The following is a 20112-nucleotide window of genomic DNA, read 5'->3' as shown; positions in this document are numbered from 1 at the left end:
TTTAAAGCAATGAAAATAAGAAAAAACGGCTTTATGATACCTTCACTTCACCCACTTCCAGGAACCTCATTTTGTGTGTATGGAGCCGTGTTTCTGTCTGGTATCACGTGCTTTCTGCCAGAGAGCTTCCTTTCACATTTCTTGAGGTGTAGGAGTGTTGACAATGAACTATCTTAGTTTTATCTTAGAGAGTCTCTTTGAGCTTCATTCAGTTCAGGTCATTTCTGTGACTCGTCTTCAAGTTCAATGATTCTTTCCACAGTTGTGTCAATTCTACTGATGAAATCTGTCAAAAGCATTCTTTATCCTTGGAATGGTGTTTTATTATTTATAGAATTTCCAATAGACTATTTCTTACAGTTTTCATCTCTCAGCTGAAACTGACCATATGTTTGTGTACGCTAGCCACAGTTGCACAAACACCTGAAGCACATTAATCACAGTATTTTAAATTCCCTCTTTGACAGTCCCAACACCTGAGTCATTTCTTAGTCTTTTTCTGTTAATTTCTTCTCTTGACAACATTTTGTTGTTGGTTGGTGGTGGTAAAGGTTTTTTGTTTTGCTTATTTTGTCTCAAAACTTTTGATTGAATCCTGAATGGCATTTTCAGGGCAACAAAGAAAAAGATAAGCTTTTTCTTTTACTTTTAATTTAGGGGTTGAGCCCATAAAGTCAGGGGCTGAGCTGTATTTGGGTTTTGTTGCTGCCATGGTTACCTTGAGTATACTACAACCTTCAAACGTCCTCTAACTTCTCCTTTTTGTGGCAGTGGCACGGTGGAGACGGTTTGCTGGAGGCTCCCTTTTTCCAATGATGCTGCTCTGTCCTCCAATTTAGGTATTCCCTGGGAACCTCTACCCAAGTACAGCTGTCTCACCATGCTCTTGCCTGTCCTCTAGTGGTTAACTACTGTGGCTTGGTACTTTGCGCTTTCTAGCCTGGTTGGGGAGTAGGGAAGGGAGCATCTCTGCTATCCCAATTGAGCCAGGCTTACCCTGTGTCCCTGTCCATCAAGGTAACACTTTCTCAGTAACACTCTCCTTCCCCTAAGGATAGGAGATTTCTAACAGTCTAGGTCCAACACTCTTTGTTCCATCCCCAAGGGCAGTGGTTTTTCACTTCTTCTTCTGGTATTCACAAAACGTTTTCACCTACGCCCTGGGGACTGCAGGGTTTGCAGGCTCTTCCCCAGAGGCTTAATGCTTCTGTTCTTAGGGAAGAAGGGTATGGCTTTCTCGCAACAGCATCCATTCTCTCTTCTAGACCTACACTGCCAAGGGAGACTTTACACAATTTTCTATCCTGCATCCAGTTTTTGTTGTGAACATGTGAGTTAGGTCCATGCAGAATAAACTGAGAGCAGGTGTGAACTGCCTTTTATCTGCTACAGTCTCACAGCAGCCCACAATAGTGACCAGCGATTTGTTGAAAACTATAGCTGAATCACTCTACTTTTCATACAGTGTCCCCAGTTTCTCCCCACGCTCTACGCTGGTGAATCAGTCCTCACATCCTGCCTCTACTTGGAGATGTCCATCTTTCCTTACATATCAGGTACCACATCTTGGTTGCCCAGCAATCTTAGTTCTCTGACAGATTCAATGAGAGTTAAGATTTGGTACATCACCCAGCTTTCTCTTGTTCTTAGGGTAGAAGTGAAACCCCTCACCCTTTTTTCTACATCGTAGGCAGAAGCTGGAAATCAAGTCTGAGGATATTAATTTGAGGGTTTTAATACTGTTCTCTGATGTCTGTATTTTGTTTTGGGTCAGCGTTTCTGTTTGTTCGATTTGTTCTCATTCTTACTGTTTCCCTCAAACATATGATAACCCTTGTTTTTCTCTTCAAACCCATTAACACACGATTAGATTGAACAGTATAGGTGATGCAGCTTTCCTTTGTCACTATGAAGATTTACAAGGAAGGCTTCACTCCTGAGTGCCAGCTCAGTGTGCGTGGGCGGGTCCTGTTAACAACTAGGCTTTCCTTCAGAGTATGTGTGTTGAGAGAACCTAGTACCTTTACTTTAAATCATCACAACCATCAAATAAGAGAACTTTACTCTGGGGCTGTATGAATTTAGGTTCACTCTCAGGTAGAGCTGCCTTTCATGCTTTCCTTCTGGGTGGGTTGTAAATGTCTAGTCAAGCTCCGATTCCCCTTTCCATGCCAAACACTCACACCACGACCCTCACCAGGTCAAGAATCCATCATGTTTAGAAAGCAGTAGGAGCAAATGTTATAGGATGTCACTCTAAATTCCTAGAGGAAAGAGAATGAGGCCGTAAGTCCCCCTTCTAGTTACTGCTCCACCATTCCACCCCAGTTTCAAGCTGAGGCCTCTGGGAGCCCCACCGGAAGCCCCACCGCGGCCTTCCCCACATGTGTTCTCGGCTCGGCTTTCCTCTGCTCTAGCTTATTCATCAGCACAATCCTACCCACTTTATGTCATTGAGACTTGTGTCAAAATCTTTGCTATCCTGATGACAATTTCTTTTATTCTCGCTATCACCATAGATTTACTCTTTACGCACGCTTCTCTACTATCATATCAATGGCTTGCTGGGGGAGGGAAAGAAAATGCATGTCTTTCTTTACAATATCCCAAAACTGCTCTCTGAAAGGCTGGGCCCTGCATACCCCAACGCTCCCCTCTGTTCAGATGGCCTCTCTGTGCAGCCAGAACTGAAGTCAAGCACTTTAATTTTAATAACCAACATCAGTGCTGTCTCCTGTAAATCTAAAGCTAGGAAATATGAATTTTGCTTCCATCAACAAAACAAAATACGGTCTCTACAGCCTCTCTCCCCAGACAGTTTGGTCTCAGACTGGCCAATGGCCAGTCCCAGTCAAAAAGTACAGTTAAAACCAATAAACTGTCCTTCTCCTGCATTTTCTACATCCAGTCAGCTGACCAAAAAGCAACAGACTTCGACTATTTTGGTTCCCCTCCCTGCAGAAATGTCTTTTCTGTTCTATGATTTATGATGTTGCCTTTCTCAAGGGTTAATAGATATTTCTTATAACTTTTGCAAAATTGCAATTGACTATATTTCACTATGATATTTAATATCTAGCACATAAGAAACTGCATGCTAAATTCCTCTCAGAATTTAGGACCAAGAGATTTTTTTTCTCCCTAAAGAACTGATATATATGCACTTCCTTATAACAGGAATGAGAAGCAAATGATACTTTGCATAACTCTACACAATTGGCTGGACAGCTATAAAGGTCAGATCTGATTTCAGTGCCTAAATATAGCAGGTAGAGCCTGTGGGACGCAGTGCACTGTACTGAAAAGCCCATGAACTTAGAAAATCAGAAAGATTTGGGTTAAAATCCCATGTATGCTACTTTCAGGGCTCTAGTCCAGTCTCAACTTCTCTGAATTTCATTTTCCTCATCTGTAAAACAGGGATAATTTCACTGTTATTCAATGTTTGCCTCTCAACCTTCCCCTATGAAGCTCTAAGTGGTTGGGGAAAATCACATAACTGACATGACTGATTTTGTTTTAAAAGTAATAACCACAAAGCACAAATAAGCACACTATCCAGCAATTGTACAATTTCCTCATTTGTTTGCTTTCCCACTCTTAGAGAGTACTGTGCTGTACATTACCCCAAATCCGTAAACCTCCCCTAAATCCAATACATAATTACCTTAGCTCATACTATCCTGAAACAAAAGGATTTTTTCACAGTCCTGCTCACTACCTAATACGTGAACTCACTTGCACCCATTTTCTCAGCCTTCTCCTCCTGGCCAATGGATAAAACAACTACATTCATTTATATTCTGAATTCCTCCTCCTCCCATCCCCACCTCATACAACTTTCTTTCCAACAAATTATATTCCCAGGGCACTGGCCTCTCCCTATGCTCAGGCCTATTCACTTCTGCCCCCTCGGGTGGTGCTCCAGAAATGCTCGTAAGACAGAGCTCCTCAAGCAAACCTTTTCTGAGCAGTCTCTGTAAAAGGGGTCTCCCCAGTCTCTTATCTAAATGTCTTCTGCACCCACATACACTCCCTCCTCCCTTTCATTCCTGTTCTTTTTAGATTTTAATTGTGTATTTCTTAGGGAGTGCAGTAACTCCCTAAATGAAAATTCTCTATCCTCAGCTCCTCAAAGAGAATATTCTAAAATGTACATCTAATGTAATGTTATTTACTTATTTTTTATTTTACTGATCCGAGAGAGAAACATTTGTTGTTTCACTTATTTATACATTCATTGGTTGATGCTTGTATGTGCCCTGGCTGGGGATCAAACCCACAAACTTGGTGTATCGGGGCAACGCTCTAACCAGCTGAGCTACCCAACCAGGGCTAATTTCCATTTTACATTGTAGTCATGAAAACAGGCCTACCTATTTTTTGTCTTTGGAAAACTTGCTTATTTAAACAGAACTTCAAATCTTTCAATATAAACTTCCTTTAGAATTAGGTAATTCTTTAGCTCTCTAGACTCCTATGGACCTTGACTCAAATGTCTCCTTAGTTGAAGTTTTATTAAAATTACCTGCAATCCTGTAATTTACTTCCACATCTCCTAACAAAGTGTTCCCTTTACCTGGGTAGCCCTACCTTCTCCCCGACCTAGCCATCTGCTACATATTCTTCTGGATGCAGCCTGTCACCTCCTTTACTGGATATTCTGATTTTCAGATGCTCATCTCCTGTGTTCCCATGGCACCCTCTACATATCTCTGTCCTGTAGTTATCACACCTGTCATTCTGTTTCTAGCTTCTTACCCAGTGCCCGGTTGTCTGTAGGTGTTCCATAAATGTGGATAAGAGCTGATAAAGGCTCGCATGCACATGCACGCGTGCACACACACACACACTTGATGCTTTTCTCACTTCCTTTACATGCCTAATGATCTTTTTACTCCTAGGTTGAACTCTCTGATTGTAAATGCGTTTTTTGCAAATGTCACTTATAATATTTTGGGGGAGTAAGAAGAGAAAAAATGCTAACAGGCCAAAGTAAAATTCTGTTAGGTGTCTTATTTACACACATTTATACCTTCCATTGCAAAAGCGGGAGATTAAAATATGAGAGTTTGACTTTCCTACAATCCAATTGAGATTTTACTGGAATAAATCATCACAAATATATAAAAGATGAATCATTCTGAGAAAACCTAAGGCTTACTTAGGACCCAAATTTACTCTCACAACCACTGAGTTGTCTAGCTTATACTGCCTGCCCATCACAAGCTGCACGCAATGCCAATTGCTGAAAGTAAGGAGACTTTAACAATGTGAATTCTGGGGGAAAATTGTCCCCAGGCACAAAAACGTTTGAAAGGCAGATAGTAACAATTTCAAAGGAAGTCTGTTTAGGAACTGCTGTCAGATGGCTATAAAAAAGCAGAACACACACATAGACTAATAAAATTTAAATTTTACCATCATTTCAAGTAAGTATATCTTGAATTATAAAATCTGTGAGATGTAATTTTTTCAATTTGTGACCTTAGTAAAAGGAGAAAGTTATTACATAATACTAAATAAAATATCTTTATAACTTCAAATAAAAATCTGGGAGTTTTGACAGGAACTTTAAGTACCAATGTAAATATACTGTGTGATTCAACTTTTATTTGAGATGCAGGCTAAAAGAACACAATAATTTATTGACCAACACAGAAGTTTATCAAATAGAACAAACTAGATACATAGTTGACCTTGATTACTACACTTTGTTATAAAATGACAAAAAAAATCATAACTGTTGGGAACATCATATAAAACATTTGTTATTTTGGCAATAAAAAAATCAAAACTTTTCATTCACTGGAATTATCAAGAGGAATTTCTTTCTCCAAATCTTAGCAGTGAAATTTTACATCTTTTACACACAACGTCATTAATCCAATGTATATGTTTTTGCACTTGTTTACCAAAACAAATTTAAATATCTGTAAAACAGCAGCTGAATAAAGCTAGTTACAGAATTCCAAGGGGTGGACCCCGTCAAATGACTCTTCAGTTAACAAATGGCATTTATAGACACGCTTGGGTCAGAGAATCTTTCCTCCATCTTTCGTTGATGGGAAGTATATCGTTGTTATCAAACGGTGAGAAATATAGAAATTTGTAACAAAGGTGAACCGATCCCCATCTTTCTGCCCGTATCCTCCTGAGACAACTAAAACCGAAAGAGCCGTAGGAAATCTTGACTATAAAATTCAAACTTTTGTTTGGCTTGTGAAGTGGAACTACGTCCAAATAAGCTGAAAGCCTTGTCTAAGGTCAGACTGAGAGGACGGCATATCAATTCCAATCTCCTAACTCAAATGAAACCTAATCAAAGAAATGATTGAAGCAAATCCATGCCGCCCAACCTGTTAATAAAAGCAAACAGAGGCAAGCCCAGTCCTCCGTCTGTAAGCCCACAGACCAAATGGAAAACTCACAAACCATCAGGTTACATGTTGGACACATACTCGAAAAAAGAATAGTGATATTTTATTTAGTAGAAATAAGACAGGCTCTGGAATCAAAGAAACCTAAACCCGAATTTGGATCTGTTGCTTATTCGTGTGACACTGAGAAATGTCTGAGTCCCAGTTCTTTTACCCCAAGAAAAAGGAGGTAAAAATTATTATCTCTAGGACTGTCTTAAGAATTAAATGATATACCTTAAGTGAAATATCTGACATATTATAGAAACTTGATAAGTTATCTGCTTCATAGGATTTATGCAAGATCCAAATAAACGTACTTCGCAAAGTTTTAAATACTATAAAACAGTGAGAAAAGTACAGAAGTTGGAGACAAAAAGTCTGGGTCTGCAACTCAACTGTGTCTCTGTCTGTCTGAGGCTGGCCACTCACCTTCTTGGCATCTCGTACGTGAAGTGAAGGTAACATACTGGCCATACTTAGCTTTCAGGAATGCTTTAAGCATCAACTACGATAATCCGTGTGTAAGCACTTTCTAACTATAAAGTACTACATATGTTACTGTTACCATGAAGACACTAACTGCATTAAAAAACAGCTTCTTCCCACAAAGATTAGGGAAGAAGTTTCTATAAAGTTAATATCACTCTGTAGGCACCACTGAGTTCTTAAATTTTACCAATATTTATATAATTTATTTAGGTTCTACTAAGTATATTTCCTCAGGATCAATGTTTCAAACCATTTTCTAAACTGAACTTCAAGCAAACTCCTTTAGATAGAATGTTGCTGCTTCTCAGAGATTGCGGGTGAAGTTGGGGCACAAGGCTCTGTAAACCAACATACAATTAATTACTCAATAGGAAGGTTATCCAGCTTAGGACACTAGTGATGGGAAATCCATTTTTTATTAAACATCATAAGTTAAACTACTAATATCCACCAGAAATGAAAATATATACATTAATAAACATCAGTACTGAAAAGATCAGCTCAGGACCCAGCTGGAAGTTGCTGCAGACCACAAGCTGAGAACCAATGCCTCGGGGGGATGGGAACGGGGAACTTAATGGTTACAGCCTAATGAGGCCCTCAGAGTCATGTGGCCACTCAGCAGCATGGATAAAAATTATCTTTTTTGCTCTTTCCAATAAATCATCCCACTGCAATAATTCTGTAAACAAAAAAATATAAAATATATAACAGGCACCTGGTTTCTTCCCAAATGTTTACACAAATTAATCTCTATGGCAATATTATGAGCTGCTAGCTATCCTTACTGCACAGATGCATAAAGAAGATGCAGAAGTAAGTAATTCCTTTGTGGTCCATTCAGGAAAATTGGTAGCAAAGATTAAATATTATATGTTACTGACTTTGTATCTTAACTGAACTCTTGGGCTAAGAACCAAGTGCCAAAGAAAAGGCTTAATATGTAAGAAGCCACTAGTAATACTCACATTAGCAAATCATTTCACTACTGGCTAGCATACACTCTACACGAAAGCTGCAAAGTGAAAAATACACTCTCTTTCAATGTACCAATACCAGGGACTCGAGTGCTTTTAAAATATTTTTACTTTGCTCAAGATTCACTAAATATTAGATTTATTTATAAATACAATTGACTCACAATGTAAGTAAATAAATAAGCAGAGCCAGAGCTGAAGCTACAGGGCCATGGCCCTAATATCAGCAACTGCTAATTTGTCTTTGCACGTATAATGAAAATCAATACTCCTGAAAAAAATCAATTATATTTCTAAATATAAACAAGTAGAAAATAAAATTTAAAGATGTTCACCATAGTATCATAAAACATCAAAAGAAAGAAGTTCAATAAATCATGAGAAACATCCATATACTAGTTAGTTAATTTCAGTAGTGTCTTACAAAGATCTAATAAAGGCCAATACCATTCCCTGGTCTTAGAAGACGCATTGCAGACATTCATTATCCTCCAACTGTATTGATAAATACATTAAATGTAGTCCCACTGAAAATCCTAGTAAGATTTTCTTTTCTGAAAGAAAATTCATATGGAAATGCAACAGCACAAAAATAATGAAGGTGATCTTGAAGAAACACTAAGCAGAACGTTGAGAGCAAGGCCAATTATAACACGAGAAAAAATTAAAACACTGAGATAATGGCAAAAGAACAGAAAAATAGGTCAACGGACCAGAACAGAGGCTCCTGTAGCAGACACATAGGTATACGGTCACCTGACTCACGACCAAAGTGAAACTGCATGCAGAGAAGAAAGGAAGTCTTCAATAAACAGTGCTGGGTCAACTGAATATCTGTATGAAAAAAATGAATCTTGACTCCTTATATCACGCACACAAAATCAATCCCTAATAAGTTATAAATATAAATGTAAGAAGTACAATAGTAAAGCACTTAAGATAAACCATAGAGGAACATCTTCACGATATTAAAATAGGCAAAGGCCTAAAATGGTTACAAAAAGCCTTAAATATTTTTTTTAAAACCTGATATAATTGAACTTCAGTTCATATAAAGGTATCATTAAAGAATGAGGCCCTGGCTGGTGTAGCTCAGTGGATTGAGTGCAGGCCTGCGAACCAGAGTATCGCGGTTCGATTCCCAGTCAGGGCACATGCCTGGGTTGCAGGCCAGTTCCCAGCAAGGGACGAATGGGAGGCAACCGTACATTGATGTTTCTCTCCCTCTCTCCTTCCCTTCCCCTCTAAAAATAAATAAATAAAATCTTTAAAAAAAAAAATAAGAATGAACTAGCAAGCAACAGAATGGGAGAATATACGTTTAATGCATATTCAAACAAAGAACCCATATCCATTACAAATAAAGAACTCCTCTCAAAAATACTGTCAAGCCAATAAAAATATGGGGGAAAGACTTCAACAGGTACTTCACCAAGGAGTAGATCCCAACCAGCAAGAAACACATGAAATAGTGTTCAACTTCATTAGTCTTCAGGGAAATCAGAACTAAAACTGCAAGGAGATACTACATCATCCTTAACAGAAAGGCTAAACTACAAAAGTCAGGAAGTACCAAACACCGACAAGGAAGACAAAAGACCTGATACACTGCTGGACGGAAAGGAGATAAATTGGCAAAGCCACTTTGGAAAGGTTTGGACACAATTTGCAAAAGCTAAAGATATGCGTAGCCCATGACTGTGTAATTCTGCTCCTAGATTTATAACCAGCAGAAATGCAAATGAAAAGAAAAAGAAAAACTTCATTAATAAACATGTACTATAACATACATGAAGCAATATCTGTACTAGTCCTAAACTAGAAATTACTGAAATGCCAAAAGCAAGAATAAATTCATATCCATACAATGGAATACTATTGGCAGTAAGAATAAACTAAAACCACACTGCATGCAGGTAGGGATGAATTTTACAAACAAATGTTGAACTAAAGCCAGCACATAAAATGTATATATTATATGATTTTATTTGTACAAAGCTCAAAATTAAGCAAAACCAATCTTTGACTCTGACTGGTGTGGCTCAGGGGACTGGACATCTTCCTGAAAACCGGGGAGCTGCTGGTTCAATTCCAGTCAGGGCACATGCCTGGGTTTCAGGCCAAGCCCCAACTTGGTCGCTTGCAAGAGGCAGTCAATCGATGTTTCTTTCATGCATCAATGTTTCTTCCCTCCCTCCTCTGCTCTCTAAAAATAAATAAAATCTTTACAAAAAGACAAAAACCCACCAATCTTTGGTACAGTAAGGCAGCAGTTAGTCTGGCTGGAGATGTACAGAATGGATGGGATAGGAAGTTTCTGAGATTCCAGGGTCCTTATAATGCTCTGTTTCTTGATCAAGATTCTGCTTATATAGGTATACTCACTTTGAAATTTGAAATATAGTATGTTGCATATATTCATACATTTTTCTGTATGAATCAACTTCAAAATACTTCAAAAATTTTTAAGTTACACCAGCACAGTTGAACAAAGATGACAATTGAGCCCCGGAAGAAGGAAGGAAAATGTGAACATGGAGGCTAGACTATTCGTAAGGTGTTCTTACTTACCTTTGTCCTGCAATGCAATTTGCTGCTTATGCAGTAATGCCACCTCCCGTCCCAAAGCTTTCTTTTGTCTTTCCAGTTCATTTCGAAGCACCAAAATTTTTAATTGCAGGCACTCGCTTTCTTTTTTCTAAATAATTAAAAGCACAGGTAAATTTATGAATACAAAAATCATGACTATGAATAAATTATGCACACATAATGTTTCATAATGAACAATTGTTTAAAGCACTTTAATACTCATCTAACTTAAACATTTGTTCAGTAGCCTAATCAGCAGTACCTATAATTTCAATGGTAAGAGTACAGATATAAGCAAAGAGTAAGAGAAAAAATAAATCTGAAGCCTGGGGACAGTTCTTTCTAAGAACCCAAAAGACAGCACATGGTATCTCAGGCCTCTTTCCTAACTTCACAATACAATGAGATAAAAAAGAATAACAGAAAAGAAACGAAGTTCTCAAATGTTAAGAAAAGAGTTACCATAAAAGCCAACAATCCCACTTCTGGGTGTGTGTACCCAAGAAAATCAGAAATATGTCTACACAAAAACCTGAATATGAATGTTCGCAGCAGCATTGCTCATAATAGCCAAACAGTGGAATCGATCCAGATGTCCATCATCTGACAGAAAAATAAAATGTGCCATATCTATGCAATGGAATATTATTCGGTAATAAAAAGAAATGAAGTATTGACATATGCCACAACATTGAAAACATTATGCTAACTGGAAAAAGACAGTTTAAGAAGGCCACAGATTCCATTTATATGAAATAATGTCCAGAATAGGCAAATCCACAGTAAAAAAGGGTAGATTTCCATCCTGGTCAAATTATTGAACCAAGATGCTCTAATATCTCGCAGATTTCAGAGAAGGCCAAGTAGAGACCTGGGCTTTCATCCCTGCCACGTAATAAGCAACCAAGCCCCCCATGGCGGCAATAGACACCACAGGCGGAGCCTAGACTTGCAGCAATCAGAGGAGACCCTCACCCTCCCTGCTGGGTGATGTCAGAGCAGGCCTAGTAGTCAGTCAAAAATCTCACTACTGAGGAACACTAATAGGCCCCTCGTGATATCAGTAGAAGCCATGGCAGGCAGTGCCAAGGCACTCCAACGCCTCCCACAGGTAAGCACCAGTGAGGCCTAGTGGACAGCTGGAGCTCCCACTGCTAGCAAGCAGTAATGAGCATCAGTGGAAGAAGCAGTCTTGGAAACTGGGCTTCCACACCAACCTGGCAGTCATGAGATGCCACCTTTCCCTTCCCTTACCTGAGAGAGAGAGAGAGGTGTTGGAGGAAGCCAGGTAAAACAGAAGGCTTAAATAAAATCCAGAGACTCATAATACAATACCAGAAATGTATTGGTTTCGATAAGAAATACTTACACCAAAACCCAGAAAGATATCAAATAAATGCAAAAAGATAATGAATAGATGGCAACAATGAGGCGACAGAATGTTAAAACTTTCTGACAAGGACCTGAAAGCAGCCATTGTAAAAATACTTTGATAACAATTAAGAACATACTTGAAAAAACTGGAAAAACACAATATCTTGGCCAAGAAACAGAAAGAGAGAGAGAGAGAGAGAGAAACAAAGAAAGAAAGAAAAGACGTCAGAAAAGAACCAAATAGAAGTGTAGAACAAGCAATAGCTGGAATAAAAAACTNAGAGAGAGAGAGGTGTTGGAGGAAGCCAGGTAAAACAGAAGGCTTAAATAAAATCCAGAGACTCATAATACAATACCTGAAATGTATTGGTTTCGATAAGAAATACTTACACCAAAACCCAGAAAGATATCAAATAAATGCAAAAAGATAATGAATAGATGGCAACGATGAGGCGACAGAATGTTAAAACTTTCTGACAAGGACCTGAAAGCAGCCATTGTAAAAATACTTCGATAACAATTAAGAACATACTTGAAAAAACTGGAAAAACACAATATCTTGGCCAAGAAACAGAAAGAGAGAGAGAGAGAGAGAGAGAGAGAGAGAGAAACAAAGAAAGAAAGAAAAGACGTCAGAAAAGAACCAAATAGAAGTGTAGAACAAGCAATAGCTGGAATAAAAAACTCAGTGGACGAGCTCAAGAGCAGGATGTAGGAAACAGAAAAAAGAATCTTTGAGCTGAAAGATAGGACATAAACTCTAATTTTAGTGTAAACAACAGAGAAAACAGACTGTGGAAAATGAACAGAGCCTCTGGGGTCTGTGGAACTAACACTTGTATCACCAAGTACTAGGAGGAAAGGCGGGGGAGGGGCAGGGATGGAAGAGCACTCACTAAAATAATGGTTAAAGCTTCCCAAATTAGGCAAAAGAAATAAAAGACTCAAGAAGTTACTGAACCCCAAACAGAGTAAATTCAGTGGTGAAAATAACAAAAATAAACAACAAAATAAATAAAAACTGTTTTTTTTTAAAAAGGTCAATAAAACCGATGAAACTCTAGGCAGGATAACCAAGTAAAAAAAAGAGAAGACATAAGTTACTAATATAAGGAATAAAAAGGGGCCATCACAATGGATCCCATGGACCTTAAAAGAATAAAGAATATTATAAATAACTCTATGCCCACAAATCTGTAACTCAGATTAAATGGACCAACTGCTTTAAGGACAATCTAACAAAACTCACTCTGGGTAAAATGGATAATTGGGGCAGGGGGGGAGATAAAGAAATAAATATACTTTATTTATTTAAATATTTTATCATAGAAATATACAATGTTTTTATATATATTTTATATCCCATAATATAAATATTCATATTATATTTATACAAACATATTTTATAATATATATTATTTACTTATTTATTTAATAATCTCCCCAAACAGAAAGCACCAGACCCAGAAGGTTTCACAAGTGAATTTTAGCAAACATTTAAATAAGAAATAATGCTAGTTCTTAGGAGTTTCCAGTCAAGATGGAGGCATAAGTAAACACTACTCACCTCATTGCACAACCATAAGAAGGAACACAACTAAAAACAAAAAACACCCAGAATTCCCAGAAAATCACCCAGAACTCTATGGAAGTCTGACAACCAAGGCCTTAAAGAAGCTGTACTCATCCAGACGGGTAGGAGGGGCTGAGGTGGGGTATCCAGGAAAAGAGGACTCGGTGTGGCGGGGAGCAGGGCTGGAGAGGCTGTCAGGTGGTGACGGCCTGCAGGATAGGCAGCCCCACATTCACAGTACATAAAAATCACCGTGTGAGCAAGCAAGCTAAGCCCCAGGCCGACTGCCCAGTATCGGGAAAAAGAAAGCCTCATTATATCCTGGCTGTAAACCCAGGGAGAGTTGGGGTAGTGGAAGAAACCGCCAGTTATTCAGGGAAGCCCAAAACACACACAAACCCTCCCTGGATGCTGTGGCTCAGTGGAGTGTCAGCCTGAGAATCAAAGGGTCAGTGGTTCCATTCCCAGTCAGGGCACAAGCCTGGGTTGTGGGCCAGGTCCCCAGTGCGGGGCATGCGAGAGACAACCACACAATAATGTCTTTCTCCCTCTCTTCCTCCCTCCCTTCCTCTCTCTAAAAATAAGTAAATAAAATCTAAAAGAAAATAAAAAATCATGCAAACCTGCCCACCCACCCTGGGAACCACAACCAGGACAGCAGCTAGAGGGGCATCAGTCACATGCAGAAAGTGGGTGAAGTGACTAGAAATGGGGTGAGGGCCAGGCAAGGCCCCAGACGTCAGCCAGCAGAGGCACTGTCCCCTCTTTGACTCCTGTCAAACACACAGAGCCATGGTTGTCCCACCTAGGCGAATGTCCAAGGGTCTGTCCCACATGACTTAACAGGTACCCTAAAAGAGAACCAAAGCAGCTCTACCTAGTACACAGACACAGGGAGGCAGCCAAAATCAGGAGACAAACAAATATGGCCCACATGAAGGAACAGGACCCCAGAAAAAGAACTAACCAATGTAGAGATAGCCAACCTATCAGACGCAGAGTTCAAAACACTGATGGTCAGAATGCTCATAGATCTCATTGACTATGGCAGAAGATATAAAGGCCCTACTAAGGGAAATAAAGAAAAATCCACAGGAAACCAACAGTGAAGGGTAGGAAGCTCGGATTCAAATCAATGTTTTGGAATTTAAGAAAGAAGTAACATTCAACGAGAAAAAAATGAAGAAACAAGAATTTAAAAAAAAACAAAGGGAGTTTAAGAAGACTCTGGGACATCTTCAAAAGGACCAACATCTAAACCATAGGGATGCCAGAAGAATAAGAGGAATAACTAGAAATTGAAAACTTATTTGAAAAAATAATGAAAGAACACTTCCCTAATTTGGCAAAGGAATTAGACACGCAAGTCCAGAAAGGACAGAGTCCCAAACAAGTGGGATCCAAAGACAACCACACTACGATACATATAATTAAAATACAAAAGATTAAAGATAGAAGATCTTAAAAGCAACAAGAGAAAGGCAGAGAATTATCTACAAAGGCATTCCCATAAGACGATCAGCTGACTTCTCAAAAGAAACTTTGCAGGCCAGAAAGGACTGGCAAGAAGCATTCAAAGTGATGAACAGCAAGGACCTACAGCTAGATTACTCTATCCACCAAAGCTATTGTTTAGAATGAGGGGCACATTAGGTGCTTCCCAGACAAGGTAAAACTAAAGGAGTTCACCATCATCAAGCCCTTATGATATGAAATGTTAAAGGGACTTATTTAAGAAAAAGATCAAAACTATGAACATTAAAATGACAACAAAATCACAACTATCAACAACTGAATCTAAAAAATAAAAACAAAAGCAAACCATGCAAACTAGAACAGGAATAGAATCAGACATATGGAGACCATTTGGGGGGTTATCAGCTGGGAAAGAAAAGGGGGAGAACAGGGAAAAGGTATAAGGACTTAGAAGCACAACTGAGTAGGTACAGAATAGACACAGGGGATGTTAAGAACAGTGTAGGCAATGGAGAAGCCAAAGAACTTACATGCACAACCCAGGGACATGACCTATGAGGGGATTGCTGGAGGGAAGGGGGGAACCAAGCAGAGGGTGGGAAAGGGAAATTTGGGATAGCTGTAATACCATAATCAATAAAATATACTTTAAAAAAAGAAATAATGCTAGTTCACTAAAATTTCTTCCAAAATACAGAAGAACTTCCTGATTCACTCTATGAGGCCAGCATCACCCTAACACCAAAACAAGAAAAAGGCATAATTAGAAAGAAAAATTATCGACCAATATCTCACATGAACATAGAAGCAAATTCTTCAGGAAAATATTAGCAAATCCAATCCAACAATGTATAACAATCATATACCATGTCCAAATGAAATTTACTCAGGTATGGAAGGCAAGTTTGACATTCAATAATCAATGAAATTCACCACATGAACCAGGCTACAAAAGAAAAACCATATACTCATATCAATAGATGCTGAAACAGTATTTGACAAAATTTATCACCCATTTATGACTCAAATTTAAAAACTCTCAGCAAATGAGAAGGAAGAAGAGAAAAGGAAGAAGGAAGGGGAGGGGAAGAGAAAAACCTCCTGGAACTAGTAAGAGATTATGGCAAGTTTGCATGATACAAGGTTAATTAATACACAAAAGTCAATTTCTTTCTTTTTTTTAAATTGCTTTCTTATGTAACAGCAAAAAACAATTAAAATTTGAAATTAAAAACAAAACATCAGTTATAATGCATAAAAAATGAAATACTTTGGTATAAACCTAAAAACTATGTGCAAGAGTTATATGAGGAAAACTACAAAACTCGGATAAAAGAAATCAAAGGAGATTCAAATAAATAGAGCAACTGCCTATGTTCATGAATAGGAAAAAATGTTATTAAGACATCAATTTTTTCCAACTTGATCTAAAGATTCAGTGAAATACCAACAAATTATTTTGTGGATATCAACAAACTGATCCTAAAGTTTATAGAGTAAGGCAAAAAAGAAAAAAGTAAACACAAAAAAACCAGAATAGCCAGCTCAATAATGAAGAAGAATAAAATTAGAAGACTGTCACCATCCAACGTCAAGATTTACTATGAAACTACAGTAATCAAGACAATGTGGTATGGACAAAAGTAAGTCAAAGAACCAAAATACAGTCCAGATATAGATACACATAAAATATAGCTAACTAATCTTTGACAAAGGAACAAAAGCAACTCAGTGGAGAAAAGGCAGCCTTCTCATCCGAGGGCGCTAGAACCACTGGGCAGGCACATGCAAAGCAAAACAAAAAATTTAGATATAGACCTTTCGCCTTTCATAAAAATTACCTCAAAATGGATCACAGACCTAAAATGTGAAACAAAAAATTATTATAAAACTTCTAGAAGATAAGATTAGAGAAACTCTGGGTGACCTGGGCTTGAAGAAGACTTTTGACATACAACACCAAAGGTATGCTCCATAGAAGAAGAAACTGATACACTGGACTTCATTTATTTTTTAAATATATTTTATTGATTATGCCATTACAGTTGTCCTATTTCCCCCACCTTCATTCCCCTCCACTCTGCACACCCCCACCCCCACCATTCCCCCCTTTAGTTTATGTCCATGTGTCACAAATTCTTAGATTCTATATTTCCCACGCTATTCTTGCCCTCCCCCCTATCTATTTTCTACCTACTGTCTATGCTATTTTCTGTACCTTCTCCCTCCTTCTCCTCCTCCCTCTCCCCTGTTTCTAACCCTCCATGTGATCTCCATTTCTATGGGTCCACTCCTGATCTAGGTGTCCTCTTAGTTTGCTTTTGTTTTAGATGTGATTGTTAATAACTGTGAGTTTGCTGTCCTTTCACTGTTTGTATTTTTTATCTTCTTTTTCTTAGATAAGTCCCTTTAACATTTCATATAATAAGGGCTTGGTGATGATGAACTCCTTGAACTTGACCTTATCTGAGAAGCACTTTATCTGTCCTTCCATTCTAAATGAAAGCTTTGCTGGATAGAGCAATCTTGGTTGTAGGTCTTTGGATTTCATGACTTGGAATACTTCTTTCCAGCCCCTTCTTGACTGTAAGGTCTCTTTTGAGAAATCAGCTGACAGTCTGATGGAACTCCTTTGTAGGTGACTATCCCCTTATCTCTTGCTGCTTCTAGGATTCTCTCCTTATTTTTAATTTTGGGCAATATAATTATGATGTCCTTTGGTGTGTTCCTTCTCGGGTCCAACTTCTTTGGGACTCTCTGAGCTTCCTGGATTTCCTGGGAGTCTATTGCCTTTGCCAGATTGGGGAAGTTCTCTTTTATTATTTGTTCAAATAAGTTTCCCACTTGTCGCTCTTCCTCTTCCCTTATAATTCAGATGTTGGAACATGTAAAGATGTCCTGAAGGTTCCTAAGCCCCTCTTCATTTATTTTCATTCTTGTTTTTTTTTCATTCTTTTCTGTTTGGTCATTTTTTTCTTCCTTCTGATCCACTCCCTTGATTTGAGTCCCAGTTTCCTTCCCATCACTACTGGTTTCTTGTGCATTTTTCTTCATTTCAATTAGTTTAGCCTTCATTTGTTCCTCTAGTTTGTGACTAAAATCAAGCAGTTCTATGAGCATCCTGATCACCAGTATTTTGAACTGTGCATCTGATAGGTTGGCTATTTCTTGGTCACTTAGAATCATAAGCTCTGGGGCTTTGAGCTGTTCTTGAGCCATAATGTTCTGGTCTGTTTGCACCTGTTATGTATGAGGGGCGGAGCCTTAGGTGTTCTCCAGGGCGGGGCAACCCAGGTTGCTGGGTTGTGACTGTATGTGAGGGCGGGGTCAGAGAGGGGTAATGGTGGTCCCCTCTGCTTCTTCCCGCAAGCCGCTGGGGCCTGCACAGTCCGTCTCACTGCCTGCTCCTTCACCTGGTCTATCTGCTTGTGAATGTGTGACCACAGTCAGCAAGCCGACCTCGCCTTCACTGGGTCCACCCATTGCCACCCCACGCCTGGGTCCGTCTAGCCAAGTTTTTCTGTGCAACCCTGCTCCACCAGCCTCTGGCTCCACCCCTCTTACCACTGAATGGTTCATTGTTGTCGGACTTCCGTACAGTTCAATTTTCTGTCTGTTTTGGTTGCATTTTTGTTACTAAAACTTTCTTGTCTTTAAACTTGGTTGTGCGAGGAGGCACACTGTTTCCACCTACACCTCCATCTTGTCCGGAAGTCCTCTGGACTTCATTTAAATTAAAGCTTACGCTCTATCCATATGTAAGATGGGCTTCAAAAGAGGAGGTAAAAGCTGAATAGGTGGAATGAGGTAATTTTAGGCCGGCAAAAATATTTTGGATGATACTGGTAGATACACAACATTATACAATTGTCAAAACCCAAAGACTGTATAACTCACAGAGTGAACCCTAATGGAAACTATGAATTTTGGTTAATAATATTGTATTAATACTGATTAAACAATTGTAACAAATGTGCCACTCTAATGAAAGATGGTCACAACAACAAAATTGGGGGGGGCAGAAAAGGAGAGGTGGAAACTTTATGCACTTTATGCACAATATTTCTGTAAACCTAAAACTACTCTAAATAATAAAATTTATTTTTATACATCCCAATAAGCCAATTTTATTGAATGTTCATTTAATAAAACAAATCTTGGACACATTCTATCAGAGATACAATCAATTCTGCTAAATAAGTTTACTAACTCATCTTTCCATAAAAATATTTCCCACTTAAATCTATGAAACCATAGTTTGAATTTTATTCAGACTCTCTTTTAATTCAAATACCTTGCCAGAATTTGCCTCCAGATAAAATCTGAAAACCTACCCCCAGACGAACATATATATGCCTACACGTTTGCATTCATTACACAGAACCACTCTGGGCTCTACCGCCCGCCACTAGAAAAAAAACCAAACCAAACCATGACATCCAATGCCAAAGTCTTATGAAAAGGAAAGGAGCTATTTATACAAAAGTTATACAGGATTAAAATAATGGCAGAACTTTTCCATTAACTCCCACTCCCTTAAAAACAAAAAAACTACCCACAAATACACACACAAGCACAGTCCTGTCTCTCCTTGCCAGACTAGGCCAGTCAGAGGTACCATCTCTCATGAATAGAAATAAAAGTCTGTAGCTTAGCTAGGCAGATTCCCTTTTTAATATTCCAGCTCCTCCCAGTTGTCCATGTTCAGCGAGGCTCCTGCTCTTAACCCAAAATCACCCGGCCCCTCTGGGTGGTGGGCCAGTGAGTGTGCTGCATCCTTTCAAATCCACGGCCAAGACAGATTCCAAGTGACACGGTCAAGAGTAATTCTCCTTCCCAGGCCACATGGTTAAAAGAGCATGGCTGCCCTGCACTTGAGTTTAAATCTTCCTGGAACTGAGCTTCCTCTATAATCCCATTTCCAAATCTTCCCACTAAGGATTACACCTGCCAGTACCCTGGTTTCTTCTCCCCTTCTAGGCTGCCATTGTTAGTTTCAGAAGGCTGGGCCCAACAGGGCAGTAACCGGGGGACCACCTCCAGGAACAACCTGAGTCAGAGTCCCACCCTCTCTCTGGCTCTGAGAGAGGCAGACACAACTATTACCATTACTAAAATACTGGCCAAGTTCTCTAGATATGCAAAGTAACCCTTAACAGCCCTGGTCAGCTGCCCCTCCCCCCAGCCAGGTTAGTGGAGGACTTCTCATTTT

General features: G+C 38.9%; 1 protein-coding gene across 4 annotated transcripts in view; it reads right to left on the bottom strand.

Annotated features, from left to right (window-relative positions):
* The window catches only part of UVRAG (UV radiation resistance associated), a 287802-nt gene that overhangs the window by 136905 nt on the left and 130785 nt on the right, over window positions 1–20112 (bottom strand). For all 4 annotated transcript variants that reach the window (XM_037038443.1, XM_037038440.1, XM_037038441.1 and 1 more), the window contains one exon: window positions 10460–10586. In XM_037038443.1, coding sequence (XP_036894338.1) covers window positions 10460–10586 — 127 coding nt within the window. The remainder of the gene's footprint in view (window positions 1–10459; window positions 10587–20112) is intronic.

This window comes from Sturnira hondurensis, unplaced genomic scaffold (genome assembly GCF_014824575.4).
Source record: "Sturnira hondurensis isolate 20B ecotype Veracruz unplaced genomic scaffold, ASM1482457v3 Scaffold0024385, whole genome shotgun sequence".
Lineage (NCBI taxonomy): Eukaryota > Metazoa > Chordata > Mammalia > Chiroptera > Phyllostomidae > Sturnira > Sturnira hondurensis.
This window is presented reverse-complemented; position numbering and strand designations above follow the sequence as displayed.